The sequence below is a fragment of the Ambystoma mexicanum genome, chromosome 2q, assembly GCF_040938575.1.
Source record: "Ambystoma mexicanum isolate Mex_15411 chromosome 2q, UKY_AmexF1_1, whole genome shotgun sequence".
NCBI lineage: Eukaryota > Metazoa > Chordata > Amphibia > Caudata > Ambystomatidae > Ambystoma > Ambystoma mexicanum.
The window spans coordinates 534,497,165-534,513,907 of record NC_090924.1 but is presented as its reverse complement, the minus strand read 5'-3'; the positions used below and the strand labels follow the sequence as shown (position 1 = coordinate 534,513,907).

Genomic DNA, 16,743 nt, shown 5'->3' with positions numbered 1-16,743 from the left:
ATGTAAGGACTTCTCATTATTTTATTTATTTTCAAAGTCTTTAAAGAGTAACAAATTTCATCTGGTTGAGGTCTTTTCAGTATAGTTTTTTTTAATGAAAACTGATGAGTGCCTTGAGTCTTGCACCCCAGCTCTTCTGCCTTGACTTTGCCTCTGAATTTAATGTAATTCCAGTGTACAAGAAAGTTGGCTAGACTTCCACAGTACTTGCTTGTACAATCCAACTTGAAAAGAGGCTGTTATTTAACTAACCGCGTGAGCCGCGAGTTCAGGGAAGTACAAATGTCGAATAAACGATAGCTTCATCTGCATGCATGCAGTTACATTAAAGCCCACTAGAGGGCTCTTATCTCCCGTTAGCTTGAGAGACAAATCTCAGTCACTGGGCAAGCCACACAGAAAATGATTCTCTGGAAAGAAAGTCCCACTCTGAGCATGTTCCCAGCTCAGAGAACAGTCGCAGTGCTATCCGTGCTCTTCCTTCCTTTTCTACAAATGGTATACCTTGGGAGAGCTTCCTTGATGGCTCGTTACACGATGAAGGTTTCCTTGTGGCGCCACACAGGTCGCTGCCAGCCGTGCTCTTCTTTGCTTACCATTAAATGAAATAACTTGTGAGCATTTCTAAAAAGCCGTAATCACAACGCAGTTTTCACTGCTGCCAACCCCATGCTCAATTACACTAACGCTCACCATACAGAACGTTGCAGCTGCCTTAAGTTACGCGCGCGCAGCCCAAACATTTTTTTTTACATTTATTTTAAATTTATGTAAATCAACTGTGAAAGCATCATGAAGTAGACACAGACAACTGAATGAAGTTCAGGCTACAAACTTTTATTAAAATCAAAAGAAGGTTGTTAGAAGGCCTAACTTGTCCTATGCTAAGGTGGGATTTCCCTACCTAACTGAAACTAATCCTAGCCTGTGTCAGGAAGTTCAAAGCAAATGTCTGTCTGTGTCCAAAACCTATGCTTGCCCTCCCATCTAAATGTATACAATGTGTAGGAATGTCCGCATCAAATAAGAAGTGTTCAAAATAGCTTCTCCCAGCTCTTAGATGGAAAAGTGTTCTCCCTTCCCCATGATTCAAACTGTTCCAGTTCCAAAAGGGGTTCCCTATCCCACGCTTTCAAGTCTTTCAATGTTTCAATATGTTACCATTCCTTTGGATCTTCAATGGTCCAAAATATAATGTTCAGGTCCTCAATTTCAGTTCACACTGATTATTCAGTCACACAAATGACATGTATTTGGTCTAGCCGCAGTTGTTGGACCACATGGTCCACCCATTACAGGTCACGCAACCGTGCATCTGTTTCATAGATATCTTGCCACAGATTCAGCTTCACAGTGAGGCTTGACTTAATCTCCTTTCAAGTGCCCTTCAAGCTTTATTCTCACTTGTTTTATCATTCACTTATCAGCTTTCACTTGTACAAATCAATATAGGCTTCCCATTACACTCTCTTGCTAGGAAATGTATTCTCTGTTTCAGGTTTCTTGATTATCACATCTGGCGCCCTTTTCCCAGGTTCCTCTTGCATTCAGACTTTGTTGAAATTATCTTACTTTCACACAATTATTATTGGCTCTTGGCCATGCTTGCTTATTTAACACTTGGTAATGTTTTCTCATTTAACACATTTATTCTTGGCTCTTGGCGGTTACCAGACATTTGGTTGCAAAACAATTGGTCGACTGGACAAATGGTCGAACCAATTTGGTCGAAAACCAAATGGTCGAATCTTTTTTTTTATTTTCACCCCTTTTTTGTTTTTTTTGGGGGGGTCCCACCCGGGGGGGTGGGGGGGTCCCACCCTAACCCCCTTCCTAACCCCCTTTTTTTTCTAAAAAAACCCTTTTTTTTAAAACGAAAACCCGAAAAATATATATATATATATATATATATATATATATATATATATAAATAAATAAAAAAATTCGACCATTTGGTTTTCGACCAAATTGCGTCGACCAAATGTCTTTCGACCAGTTTTCAGTCGACCAAATGTCTGGACACCCTCTTGGCAATACTTATTTTCACAGCTCCTTATTAAGTTCATTATGTTTTCACATTGTTTTTGCTAATATTCAATTCAGATATTCAAAATTAAATGTCTTTTCCTCCAAGCAGCCCATCCACCATGTCTCTGGCCACCTTTTCACCCAGGCGGACTCGCAGGCCTTCTCAAGGTCTGCTTTTCACTTTCTGCAACTTTCCAGAGGCTTGTCTCCGGGTTGCGGTCTGCTCACTCTGGTTCCCTCAGGCATACAGCATCTACCATGGCTCTGTCGCTTGCCCGCTGCTTACTTTGGAGCTTTGGTAGACTTCAGTCAGCGGTCCTGCACCTGCAAACATTTGGGAGTCTCTCTGTCGCTCATGGTGCCTTCGCTTCGTTCCGCACTGCTTGCCAGCTCTGCCTCAGACTGCCAACGAGCCTGGATCAGGATCTGATCTCGACGGCCTTTCCCTGGCCACCTGGGAGGAGGATATTTTGGAGAAGGAAGTGAGGGCGCTCTCAGATTCCTTGCAAAACTTCTTTTCACACGCCAGACTTCGGGTCTTGATAAAAAGTTCTTAATATTAACAGTTCTTGTTGAAACAAAAAAGGAACTTGTACAATTAACGCGTTAAGCACTTAGCTGCTGTCTGCAGCTGTTGCAGATTTCTTCATTACATTTCTCCTCCCTCCTGACTCTTGATCTCCAGAATGTTTTCTCTTGCTCATCAATCTGCTTTTTCTTGCTGAAGGGGGAAACTGGGCCTACCTTGGGAAGAAAACAAAACACACAACCTGCCTCATGGACAAAGACTAATGAAAGGCAGTTTAGAGTGTTGATCACTTGAGCCTTTATTCACAAGTCTTTCAGTGCGCAGAGGCTCGTTCACCATTTTAGCTAGGGACAACTGTCCTACTCTGAGCACATGAGTTAAGGTCCAAACCAAAGTTAGAAAAGAAAGACAGACAAAATTCAATGTTTAATGATCTGAACACCCCCTCTAGCCAAGGTAAACCTCATGCCCTTCTAATCCAGGACCTGACACCTTCAGGATTGTTCTGTGCACCAGGTGCAAGCAACTGAAGTGGAGGGGTGCGAAAGCCCCCCTCATAAAAGCAAGAGGTCTGGTTCAGGGAAAATCCCCACACCCAAGAAACGGAACAAGTCCAAAAATGTGACAAAACCACTGTTTATTAAGAGAACTCACAAACGGGGATAGACATGGACATCTCATGATTCCCAATTTTCCCTCAGCTGATTACATGCTTGGCAACTGGTTTTAAAGGGTGATGATGTCAGAAGCGACACATTATTCTACAAAACCCAAGGCACGCTGGGGTTGGTTAGTGGGGCAAACTACATATAGCATCGATATGGGGTTAGTGTTCTGATTGGCCAAACGTTATCTGGTGGCTCCACCTGTGACCTCCTCCAGAATGAAGTGAAATTATGAAAACAATGGACAGAGAGGAACTTTTCATTTAGATAACCTGTGCTACTAGGTAAATGTCACTGCACAGACTTTCCCTTTGCGTCGGTGTGCTATCACTAGTCTGCGGTGGTGGGCTGCCTATCTAGTTGAAAGACAGAAAGAGGAACTGTCCCTGTCTAAGCTCGTTCTAAAAATACATTGGCTCTCAACTAGTCATTAGGTTTTATTATCAACCGTTGTACCAATAGCTCCAAAAGCTATTTTTTTTGTAAAGAATGTTTTCAGTGTCAAAAAAGCAAGTGGGGGTTAGCCTTTACTTTTAAATGTATTATCCCTGTAGTTTATCTAGGTGTGTATTGATGCCATTACTGTATCGTCAACCGGTTTCAGTGGAATAGAGTTAAGTGGTAACATCTTCGTCAGGACGGTCAGTTCAAATGTCAATCATGAACCATCTTGATTGTCTATTCTGTTTGCTGTTGGCACTGTCCCATAGCATAATTGCTTCATGCTCTGGACATTGCACATCCTGTAGGGGACAAAGTGAAATAAAGAGCAAGTAGTGCTCTTAGAAAACTGCTTAGAGGGCTACTACATACATAAGATGCACCTGGCATGCACTGTTACCACATTCAATCAACTCCATTGTGGTTTAAATACAAGGCTGGAGTATATAAAGAGAGACAGGGCTTGCTGTGTCATTTCTAGAGAAAACAATTGCTAGAAAAACATTGGTCAGATTCTGTTCTGGCCAGTGCTGTGGTTTACTGGCGCTCATGTTGATGGAATCTTGTCAGGGTACTAATTCCTTGTAGGGCCCACTGTTTGTTGCTGGGAGACCATGGTTCTCATTGCCCATGTACCAGTGAGAAAATGGACAAGAGAGAACTTTAAAAAGGATTTGAGAGTGCCCCTATTATTACTTAAAGTGCATATACTGTGCATCTGTACCACGTGTTGTCAGCTTCTATTGGATTACTTGTGGCAGAGTGCACTGCCTTCCTACTATCATGCTTGTAAGCACAATCTTGCATATGCTAGTGGTGTCTAGAGGTGTCTAACTGATATGCTTAAAAAGAGATACCATTGTTTCTGGCTGTGTTTTATATATCCTTGTCATTTATTGTGTAAAACACATGCTATGTGCATTTTCCATGTGTTGTCAGCTCTGATTGCGCCTCTCGCAGCTTTTTTCATCTTCGCTCTGTTTGCGTCTATTAGTAATATGTAATCATTGCTTGCCGTAATTATAAATTACTTGTGGCTATGATCCATAGCTTCTTGCATGTTGCAACATCTCAAACCCTCACCTGTTGCGCTCCTGGTTGTGTGTGTGAGACTCTTATCTCGAGTCCGTGTGAGTGAATCCACGGATCAGCTTGTCTGCAACTAAGCGAGCCGATCAGCGCGGGCATGTTATGTAACCATGTCGACCTGCAAACTCGTGGTTTGTAGCTGTTGGTTATTTGCCTATTTTTGGATCCGCCATCTTGTAGTGGAGGATATGACTCAGTAAACTGTGTGAGTGGCGCAGAAAACGAAATGTAATGCCTCTCAGGCATATGGTTTTTTGTATGTGTTGTTGTTGTGATAATGGGCCTCATTACAACTGAGGCGGTAAGGGGTTAATGGTGCTGGCAAAGGTGCCAGCGCCGTTAACCCCGTACCGCATCATTACGAGGATCCCTTGCAGGACCCTCTCTGGACGTCTGGTCAGACCAGATGTCCTTTGCGGGTCCCACAAGGGGTCCAGCATGCAAAGAACGGGTCTGTCATGAACGGGCCCGTCGTTAGCATGCTCCCCATTCCCATTGAGCCCTAAGTCCGGGTTCCCTGAATGGGGAAATACCGGGCCCTCCAAAGTCGGAATGGCCCGGTATTTCCTCATTCAGGGACCACAGACCCGGACCCGAGTTTGGAGGCAGCCATGCCCTTATTAAGGACATGGCTACCTCCAAACTCGTAATGAGGCCCCATGTCATATTAATTTTGCACAATTTTCTCCTTTTCTATTTTTCTTTGTGTTGCGCTATTTTACTGTGTCCAGTCATTTTTGCCTAATTGGGCCTTGTTATCTGTGTGGTTTTAGTTGGCATATTGCTTCCCTACTGTTGCTATTGGCTAATCAGTCTGTAAGTGCTTAACAAACAAAGGCAGACTTGTGATGTCTTAATCTCCATAGTCCAGTGCGTGTAACGAGATGCTCACGGGTCCCTTTCATTATAGACTCGAGGTGTCTAAATGTCTAGACCAGTATTACTCATGAAATAGTCCAATGTGAAATTGTCATGCTAGTGTGTTGTGAGTGGCTGCTGCAACAAAGTGCGAGGGAGAGTTAAGGTGGGTAGGAATAGTCTTTCTCAGCCTTGGTGCCTTGGAGGTTACAAGCACAATAGGGGGTGCTGAGAAGGGCCTCAGGGTACCGCCTGTTCCAATAAGGTTACCACTCTCTGACTCCCCTGGCCGCAAGCAAGGACATTCTTTTGTCCCAATGAAATGGATGGGAACGAAAGTCTCTGCCAATGCAAGTCACGCGTGTAGGGGCCGCATTATGTATTATCTTGCCCAGTAATTTGTGAGGATTTTAGCTGGTTTTACTATGGATGTCTTGGCCTCTGGAGACATATTCAGGCTGTTTTCCCCTCTGTGTCAGGTATAAGCTGATGAGAAGCTGACATTTCTGCAACATTTGTTTTTGTTTATTCAGATAGTTATGTCTCTCGCCTGGGATTTGCTTATTGTCTGTATTTTTCCAATGCTGGCTGAAACCTGCCTTCCCATGATGACCTTGGCAACTGTGCACTTGCTGTCCGGGCTTGGGTCTTTTCGCTGGCTCAGTAGGACTGAATCTTTCTCCCCACCGGGTTAAGGATTCTCAATGGCTCCCATTAATTTAACATGGCTGCCTCTTCCATCTTGGTTTACATGGCCACTCAGTTTAGTTGCGTTATGCATCAAGCAAGCAGTAATATGTATTTGTGTGCGATTTTCATTTCAGCATAAAAGAGATAGGGTGTATGTGATCTCTATCTTAGTGATTGTAAGCATGTTCTTCGTGTCTGAGAGCAGTTTGACCTGGTGCCTGTGTAGCTTTGTGTAGGGATGCATGTGTGCTAATGTTTAGTGCATCTACGTGTGTGTTCAGCCATGACGTCACTCACCTCTTCATATTTACAACTCATTTAGTTGCCCCATCGCCAGCAGGTTCATTGCTGCAGTGATGTCATCTGGTTATGGTCTGTACGACTGCTTCAGTGAGTGGCGTCTGTCACCTTGACGGTATAATGGTGGGAAGGTGGTAGGCACCAGTAGCGATATGCACCGTTCATGTCTGTCAGGCCAGAACGGGGGAGGGTGGGTGCTCATACACTCCACCTCTCTACACAAACGTTCAGCCTCTTGGTGGCACAAGCTTCTTCTATATTCCAGCCCACCATCACAGCTCCTTCTCGATGGTCAGCTTGGAGCTATATAAGACATTAAGGTTGTCAATATCCAAGCAAGCACTTAAAAACACACCTATACCAATAGAAATCAAACAAACTAAAAAGGCACCCGGTAGCATCATTCCACTTATATACCTACCTTCACCAGAGGGAGACCATCCACTCAAAGAGCCCTGACAGTACCCCCTTCTTAATAGCCCTGGCTAGGGTCTTCTTTAGAGTGTTTTTTGCATGACAGCAAGCCACTAAGCAGAAAGTGGAAAAGAGTTTCCCGGGTTCCCAATACTGTTCCTCTGGCCCATAGCCTTCCCAGTCCACAAGATACTGCAAATTTCCCCTGGAAATGTGCAAGTCACCTCATACTCCTCTTCATTCTCAACATCTGGCAGTAGTACATTTTGAGATACTCGTTTTCCTTTTCAGTCGTGCATAAATTCTGCTACATGGAAAGGGAGTCCACACTTCAAGCTCTTTTTTGCAATCAAACATCCTTTGAAGCAAATGTCTTAGCGTGTGCTCCGAGCAGAGGCAGGACGGCAGCTTTAAGAAGCCACAAAAAGATCATGAATTTCTTTTTCTAAGCCAGAAACCCATCTTGAATTTCGTATCTAAGCCAGAAAACCATGTTGAATAGTTTTTCTAAGTCTGCACATGTACGACACCCATCGAAGACTGCAGCAGAGCCACCTCTGCAATGGCATCTGCAGTGAGTGGTGCCAGTGTTTTAGAATTGTTATACCTTCTCATGGGGTCAAACCTTTCCCTTATTGAGCCTGCGCTGGGAAGGGGGTGCACTTCCCCACATGAGGATTCAGGACTACTGGCAAGGCCCTTAAATGGCCAGTACCACTTATGTCCGGCATGCAACGGTTTTCTTCCTAGCGACAGGGGCTAAGTCAAAGTAACCATAGGCTGGACCCAAGTAGACTGTTGAAATTGTACCCCTTTCCAAATTGGTTCTGTCTGAGCACCAGCTTTTTGGGTGATTTGCAAGGCCTAAGAAAGGCAAGGCAATCACTAAACACACCATCTCTAGATGGATTGTTCTTTGCACCATGACTTGCTATGAGCTGGCAGACAAGGAGGTCTCAGAAGGGTTGAGAGCCCATTGTATAAAGGGTCAAGCAGCAGCTTCTTCCTTGTAGAAGGGGGTCACTGTACTGGACATTTTCCAGGCGGCCACATGGGCGTTGTTGCACACGTTCACAAAGTGCTACCATCTTTATTCCCAAGTGTGTGAGGATGTGGGACAGTTTGATCCCTCAGATTTAATCCGCTCCTGATTTAATTGCACATTCTTCTCAATTTACCTCCTCCACATATCTCTTGGCATGAATTTAGGACTCTTGCAGAAGATGAGGAATCTGTGGGAGGAATGTATCCATTAGAAGAATAAATGGAGTACCTCTGGTAATTTTCCTTCTGATGGATACATAATTCCTCCCACAGATTCCTCCTCGGCTGCCCTCCTGTCACTCAAAACTGTGCACTTGAATGAGCATCAATTGAATTTTTGGGGGATTTTCAGTCTACATTTTTATTTAGTTCTCTAATGGTCAGTTCTGCTAATCTTTGCGAACGCCAGAGGCATAAAGACAGAACTGAGGCAAATGGTGACGGTGGCTTTGAGTATATGTTCAGTGACGTCACTGCCGGCATGAGGCCGGGCAAAGATGTCATGATGAAGCTAACTTCAGAGTTGCATAGGGACACCTAGTGACTATTCAAAAACGTTCTAGAGAAGACTGTATGTCTGATGTGTATTTCAAAAGATGAGGAACCTGTGAGAGGAATTACATATCGATCAGAAAGAAAATGACCAGAAGGAAGTAATTTGTTCATTGGAACTTTATGTGCACAAATGGGGTTTAACTCTTCATTTCTCCCAATCCCTGTTACAGCCACTCAGATAGTTCCTTTTTTCTCTGAGGCAATTCACACCGGGAGTTCCCATCATGGCACGTTGGGTTACAGACACAATGCAGTGAGCTCCCGGTTTTCTATGACAATCCCTGAACTTTGCAATAAGGATGTACGTCGGCATCCAAGATGGTGAGCCATGCAAATACCGGCACTCATAGGATATTGACTCATTCGTTAAGGAGCGTGTGCGCTACCTCATTTCGATCCCTTGCCCCTGCACTAAAGAAGGAGCAGTTTCTCATGGACACATCACTTCACAATGTGTTGCTTGAAGCCAAAGCTCTAGGTATCCGTTGTTGATTCCCGTTGTTCCTGGCTGTCCACGACCCATCTCTGTGCTTTCTGAGGGAAGGTTAGTCATGCTTCTCTGCTGCTTCAGCACAGATTTCCGGTGCCCATCATCACCCTTGTCTACCCCTTGACAGATGCTGGATTTCATCCAGGAAGACGAATCACATTAGGGGTCCTCAGCCCCATATGACGCGTGCACCGTACACCGCAAGTTAGTAAGATTCAGAACCCCTACAGTATTTACTGGGGAGCACTAAAGGCCATCCTGCTAATGTCGTACTTTGTTTCAATTTGCAGCTGGGTAGAGCCACAATGAATGACAGCTGTGAATCCTTGTATAGCTGGGGCAAAATTATTTCTCTGAATTCTTATAACGCTGATTATCAACTGTTCCCCTCCTTGAACCAATTTTGTCCAAGATCTGTCAGTGCTGCCTCTGCAGCCCAGCCAACCCCTTGGCTCTAGAATAACTGTCCATTGTTTTAACTGTATACCTACTGTTTTTAATTACAGATGATGATTTGAAGCTAAATAGTACGGTTTTCCACTGGCCCGAACAAATTGACACGATTCTTGAAGTTAACATAAGTCGCCTCCTGTCCAGAAGAGAGCAAGCAGAAGACGAATTGAAGAAGAGGTACTTTTTTAATGCAGTTTCTCTTGAGCTGGTCCTTGGAAAAAAACAATGCTGAATACCTTTCAGAGGAAAGACATGCACGTTAGCAGACCTTGTCAGGGTCCGCTAGTTCAGCTCAGAGGCCTGGCTTCTTCTAATGTCACAAGTTCTATAAGATGAAAAACAGTTTCTTCCTTTCCCTCCTTCTCACACTAGTTGCAAACCTTGGTCCGAGCCGTCATTCTTTCAGCTCATCTGCTCTTTAATAAGGTGTTGTGGTTTGAGACTTGAATAAGGAGAATCCCTGCATGCATGTTTGCTATTGCACCAAGCTGCCTCTCCATGCACCCGCCCAATGTGACCTTTTCAGAGCCGTTTTCATTTCAACTTGTTGATAAGTGAACTGATCCGCTGTGCTGCCTTCACACATTTTAAGGGAATGCGACCTATTTAACGTTCACATTCTTTTATGCAAGGAGTCTGTTTGATCTTCACATTTAGGGGCTGATTCCCCCCAAAAAGTTACAAAAAGTAACCGGCTTACTCCTGGAAAGGGACTATTTAATTTACAAAGAGGTTACCTGGAGTAACTCCAACGTACTCCTGACTTACTCCAGGTAAAACAAGGGTAAGTCAGGATTTAATCCGAGTTACTGCGGGAATCTTCTTTGGGATTCAACTAATCTCTACACAGTAGTAATTCAGAGCTACTCCTGGTACCTTCTTTGTGATTCTGCCACTTATGGGCTCATTTTCATCAGGGCTCTAACGTCCTTGCATAAGTCTTTTACGCCTTCCATTGATGCCATGGCTCCAGAGGCATTGCTGGGAGGGGGGCTGAGGGGGCTATAGCCCCGGGTCTTGTGGTTGTAGCCCCGGGTAGAAGCTATGGGGTTACAACCAAAACTGCTAGCTAGCCCCCAGTCCTGACAGTCCCAAAATTAGCATAGCCTGAGATCTTTTCCAGAACTAGCAACACCCTGCATGGCTAATTTCCAATCAATTGTTTGACGGAGAGACGGGGCGGTAGGCAACTTGCGTTTCTGCCGCTGTGCTTCCTCTCCGCTATACAAATGCTCCAGCATTTGTGCCAGCATGCATTTTCATGCGGGCACACATGTTGGGGATCCCTATGGATCCCGCCGGCTTTATGCACCGGCTTAAAGCAGGCGGACTCCATAGGGATCTATTGTACATGCTGCCAGCCATGCTTGCATGGCAGGCAGCGTTTAATTGAAATTGTAAACGCTCCCTGTCATGCTGGCATGGTAGGCACTGTTTACTCTTGCATGGCAGAGTGCAAATGTACAGGGCAAAAAGCAACCTACACGTTTGTAGGCTGCCTTTTCCGTGCATATTTGTACTCCGCTGTGCAAATGACCAAATTTGGTGCCGGGAAGCCACCTATATGTATGCCTGCACATAATGGCTTCCCGCCACCAAATTATGACATGGAGCAAAATTAGCTCCTTAGTGTTTATTTTGATTCTTTGTTTCATCATTGGCACCCCCTTCCTTCTGTTTCACACATGCTACTTCAGACATGTTTTAAGATGTGAATAATTACAATAGTTATTTTATAACGCGCTTAATACCGTGGACCAGTACCTAAGCACAAGCCCTGGAATCGAACCTGTGTTGCTAGGCTTTGTCTTGCTTCCAAGACAAATGCGCTGCCCCTGAGCTATCCTCCCAGCCACGTTTTAAGATGTGAATAGGTTGGTATAGCCCCCGGTACAGCCAGATCTTACTGGGTGACGTGCATTCTGTCCCTCTGTGCTCCATTTGGATTTCTGTTCATTGTTTTGCTATTGAATGGCAACAGTTCGGTACCACAGGTTACAGCGAGCTTTGATGCAAATACATTAGAAAGAAGCTTTTGGTAAGAGGAACTAGGGGGTAAGACATGTGAAGGCGGCTTACCCAGTAGCTGCCCGTTGGGGGGAATATTTGTCAGAGTGAACCTCCTTTCCAATAGAAAGTGTTAAGCTGCAAGACTGAGAATCATGTGCCACTAGATTCCTTGTTCACATTTTAGAATGGTATACGGGTGCCATAGGGGCATGGCCTAGGCGTTGCCCCAGAGAGCTAACTTGTGTCCTGGGGTTCATCAGACTGAATCTAAATTACTTCAATCACCAAGAAATTTGATCAGGGGGTTCTATACCTGCTACTGCCAGGTGTATACTCTCCGCCTTGTTCACTCTTGTGTCGGTGAAGAGAGTTGGTGAAGCGGAAATATACAGTATTGGGTATGTTATAGATATGCATACTTTACGGTACAGATTAAAATCCTTTGACATATTCCCAACTGTCAGAGTGGGAACCCACAGAAAACCTTTTTCTTTTTTTCTGATTCACACAGACTGCCCAATGAGAAATACAGCCTTTTGTGACACAAGCCTGTATTTTAAAACCTGCAGTTTTGCTTTCTGCTTCTTTTTCCACCTGTTGGAAAAGGAAGCCTTTGAGAGAACTCCTGTTTAGCTCTGCTGTTTGCAAGAATGGAGAATTGAAGACAGAAATTCAACCTTTCCTGGTTTTCAGCCTGTTCCAGTGCTCAATGGGTCACTGTAGATGTAATATGCTGGAGCTGTAAGCCTTTCTGATTGGCCAAAAAAGGATGTAACTTGCCAAGCTGTGTTCTATGTTCATAAGGAGGAATATAGGACAGGACTCCCCCCACAAGCACCACATCTACTGTCTTCATCCCCATGATGATGCTGCCTGTTGACTGTTCCAGAGTCTGTCCTTCATGACCAGGTCTAACAGAGACAGAAAGCTTTTGGCTTCACAACCGTAAACAGGTTAAAAAAGTGATCCTTTACCGCACTTTCATTGGAGGATCCAGCATCTCCGAAGAAGACGTGACTATCCTCACTGCCACCACCACTGGTGTTGAAGTTTGAAGTGTTACTGGCAAGTGGAGACCTGCCATTGTTGACAGTATGTCGGGGCTAAGCCAAGATATTATTCCGCAGGTGCCAATGCTGACCCACAGTCTCCCTTGAACGTCCAGTGTAAAAAAGCTCAAGTGCTTTAGAGTCAAGTTCAATGCCCTGGGGGAAAAGGGATTGGGAGAAAAGAATAAACTGACAATTCAAGTTCTTGAGTAATCTGCTGGTAGAAAAATAAGAAGAAAATAGACATTCATTCTCAATTTACTTTCGCAGCTTCATTTTCTCTTGCTCACCTGCCAGAAGACTAGAGTTGAATCCACAAGTAGAGGAAAATAGTGACAAGACAATCTGTAGCAAATTCACAGAGAATCTTGCAAATGACTAGTTTTGAAATAATAGGTCCTTGTCCTCTAATCTCCAATTCTTAGAACAACTAACAAACTTTCCCTTGCTGACTATGCACACTAAGTGCCCAGCTGTCCTGGCACCTCTTCTTCCATTGTTCCATACCATGACGGCCACCTGGGTGTCTTTTCTCAGTAGTGTGTTCTCTTTGAAGGTCTGAAAACCAATATGATCCTGCTTGGCAAAGACCCTCTGCTGCTTTTACATTGAAGTTGTCACAGATTTCCCCCTGTTAGGGAGAATTCTCTGAAAAGGCTAATTTCCCAAACCTAGTGAGTCCCCCAGCAGCTTTGCTGGATTTTTGGGGTTTATTTTTTTCTCCTGCTAAGAGTGAGACTCTTTTACTCCCACTCTTAGACATGATTTGAGGTGTTCCTTTGTCTTTCCATGTGTTTTATGGGCTATGGGGTCTTTTACTCCATAGGGTCTCATGTGTTTTTGATGTGGGTTACACAGCAGCCTCTGTGCTGTAACCCAGGGGTGTCGTAGCGACCCCCAAACATAGACTCCATACCCTGGGACTGACTACTGTCTCCCAGGGCATGTAAAGTCACCATTGGCTTTACTAGTCCCAAATTATGAACAGAAACCAGTACAAACCATCATATTGTGGACGTACTGGTCGGGGCAATTCGATTGCCCCGTGGTCTGTTATTCGAGGGGGCACATCTCTGTCCCCCCTGATCGAGTGTTGGCTGGTGGCAGTGGATACTACTTTTTATATTCGACCTCGAATATATCTCTATGGGATTTTCACATTGTTCGAGGCTACCAACTTTAATTATTTAATTCCTATAGCCTCGAACATACCGCCGGTTTATTTATTTAATATTAATTCACCGGTTGGTATTTTTTGCCAGAACTCGATTCTAAAATGGCGTTTGTGTTCTCTTCTGTGACTCCAACCGAAGTTGAGCCCTTTGTTCCACTTTTTCACGGGCTTCTCCACAGAAGCCTCCAAAAGTGGTGCCACTCTGTCTGGGTACCACAGGGATGTAGGAGGGGGTTTAGGCACCCTGGACTGAGTTGCCTTGGCAACTCAAGTCGCACTCTTGTGTGATTGGCCCAAGTGGTGAGCCGGCCGGCTCACCACTTAGCATGTTTGATTGACAGCTAGGCTGAATGAATGGGGGTTTGCTGCATAAAAGCAGGGCTTTGGGGACTGGAACTTCAGAAGTCGCCACAGGACCCAAGAATCTGAGGAGGGAGAAGCTGAGCCGACCTGCAACGACGACACCACTGTGGAGCCCTGCTGAACCGTCTCACCACTTATCCCGACGACAGAGGAGATCTCCAGTCCGGAGAGTCTTCTTCCTTTGACTGGTGGGGATAACCAGTTTTGCCTTCTTTTCACCTTCCTGGAGCATCTCGTGGCCGCCTTGCCCGTGCCAAGCCCCCCGGCAACCGGAATACCTTTCAACTGAAGAACTCCGCGGCTGGTTTCTTCCCTGGCAGTGCAACAACCTTCATCTTTCCTCCACGGCGAGACCTCCTCTTCCTCTGGACGAAACACAGACTTGCACCCGCTGCCAGGAACAACTGCCCCCGCTGGAGCTTCCTTCACACTTAAGGTACTGTGTCCCGTCTGGCTTCCCTTGCGACAGATCGTTCGGGGTGACAGTAAAGCCTCGACTTTCTAACCTGGGCTGGCCTGGGACAACCTAGCTTAACCTTTCCTGACTTTAATTTCATTCTTTGTGTGCGAACTATCTACAAGACTCTTTGGGCATAACCCCACTGTGTGAACCTGGACCCCTTCTGCTTGCTCTCTCCAAGAGTGGGCCTTGCAATTGACTTCCTTGCTCTCCAGTAGAACTCTGCCTATCCTGCCTTACTGTGGTTCTTGTAAAAGTATTGAAATTTGTGTGCTTCCATAACTCTGCCTTTTTCCCTCCCTTTTAATAACTTATTAGAGTGCCATCTTATGTTAAGCGCTCACCTCTGTCTGAAAATAAGTGGTGTTTCTCATTAAGACTTGTCTAATAAGTAATTAGGGTTGTATATATATAATATGGACTGTGTGCTGAATTTACTTTTCTCTTTGTGCTAGTGTAATCTTCAAGTGTGTCTTTAAATAAATAACTATATACTTTTACACCAAAGCTCTGGTCAGCGTTTGCTTGCGCTACTGTATCTCTGTACCTATTGTGTATACTCTATATACTGCCTAACTCTTCTTGAGAGAAGTCTGACTGCTCAGCCACAGCTACCACGTGAATCTGTGTGGTACAGACTGCTACCAAGTGGGTTTACTGCCAAACACCTGTAGTCTTAAATCTTTTGCAGTGGTCCCTAAAGGAACTGCACAGGTTTCTGCCTAACACCCCCTTTCTCACCTGAGTTCGATCCTTGCAGGAATTCTTGGAAGGAGCCTTCTTGCGTACGGATCGGGTTTTGTACAAGCCCGCGCGAGCCTCTTCTGGTTCCAGCGTGCGTTCAGCATCCAGGGGTACTTGGAGTCTCTGGGAAGTCCAGGAAACGAGGGAGGTGTACTCGGAGGCGGTACACAAGATTTGGGAATCAAGGCAGAGTAAAGAGGGAGGGAGGAAGGGAAGAGGGGTAAATCGAGGATCCGGGAACCAGGAAACAAGAGATTAGTTACAGCGAACCTCAGAGCACACGTCTAGCCACTGCAAGCAGTAGCACTGAGACGCGCAAAGCCACGGGGGCGTGGAGGCTGGTGGAGAGCGTACCACGTTAGACAGCCATGTTGGAAGTACCAAGGAGTGCAAGCCCCGTTGTGACAGAGACCAGGAAGTCCAAAAGGGACGCATTCTATGGATCATGACAGCATGCCTCCTCCGAAAACCTGTCCCACCAGGTTTGCCGGGTGTATGAGATGATACCTTCTGAGCAATCGAGGGGTATTCAGATTTGAAAATGGTTCCCAGGTTCTTTCACTAGGAGGATATCCTTTCCACTCAACCAGGTATTGAAGTTGACCCCGTTTATACCTGGAGTCGCATATTCTGGATACTTCATATTCCAGCTGGTCGTCCACAACCACAGGGTTGGGTCTGAAGGACTTCCGGGAGGACTGGATGTAAGGTTTTAATACAGAGGTGTGAAAAACTGGATGAATCTTCTTCCAGGAGTCTGGCAATTTGAGCTGGAATGTCACTGGGTTTATGATTTCCTTTATGGAAAAAGGGCCATAGTACCGGGGAGCCAGTTTGTTTGGTCTTCAATGTCGAGGTAGTAGTTTCGAGGACAGCCAGACCTTATCACCGACTGCATAAGAAGGTCCTGGTCTTCTTTTGGAGTCCGCATAATGCTTGGTGTGAGTTCGGGCCTTTTCTAAGTGTTTTTTGGCTTCCTTGTGTACGTTGATGAGAGTTTCAATCCAGGAGTCGACTGTTGGTACTGGTGTGGGATGTGGGAGAATGGAAGGTAGAACCGAAGGGTGGAATCCTTGGCTCCAAAAAAAAGGGCTGGTCTTAACTGCAGAGTGATCAGAATTGTTGTAGGCAAATTCAGCCACAGGTATTAAGAGTGACCAGTCGTCCTGTACCTTGGTGGCGAAACAACGAAGGTATTGCTCCAGGGTCTGGTTCACACGTTCGGTAGCTCTGTTAGTCTGTGGATGATAACCTGAAGAGAGGGCATGTCGGATTTCTAGAATACGGCATAAGTGTTTCCAGAATTGAGAGACGTATTGAGGTCCCCTGTCTGATATGATCTTGGAAGGGAGTCCATAAAGTCGAAATATGTGTTCCAGGAAGATGC

General features: G+C 45.2%; 1 protein-coding gene across 1 annotated transcript in view; it reads left to right on the top strand.

The window, feature by feature from the left end:
- Positions 1 to 16,743, top strand: part of DNAH3 (dynein axonemal heavy chain 3) — a 1,861,430-nt gene that overhangs the window by 381,299 nt on the left and 1,463,388 nt on the right. The window contains exon 15 of the mRNA XM_069647670.1: positions 9,610 to 9,733. Within this exon, the coding sequence (XP_069503771.1) occupies positions 9,610 to 9,733 (124 nt within the window). The remainder of the gene's footprint in view (positions 1 to 9,609; positions 9,734 to 16,743) is intronic.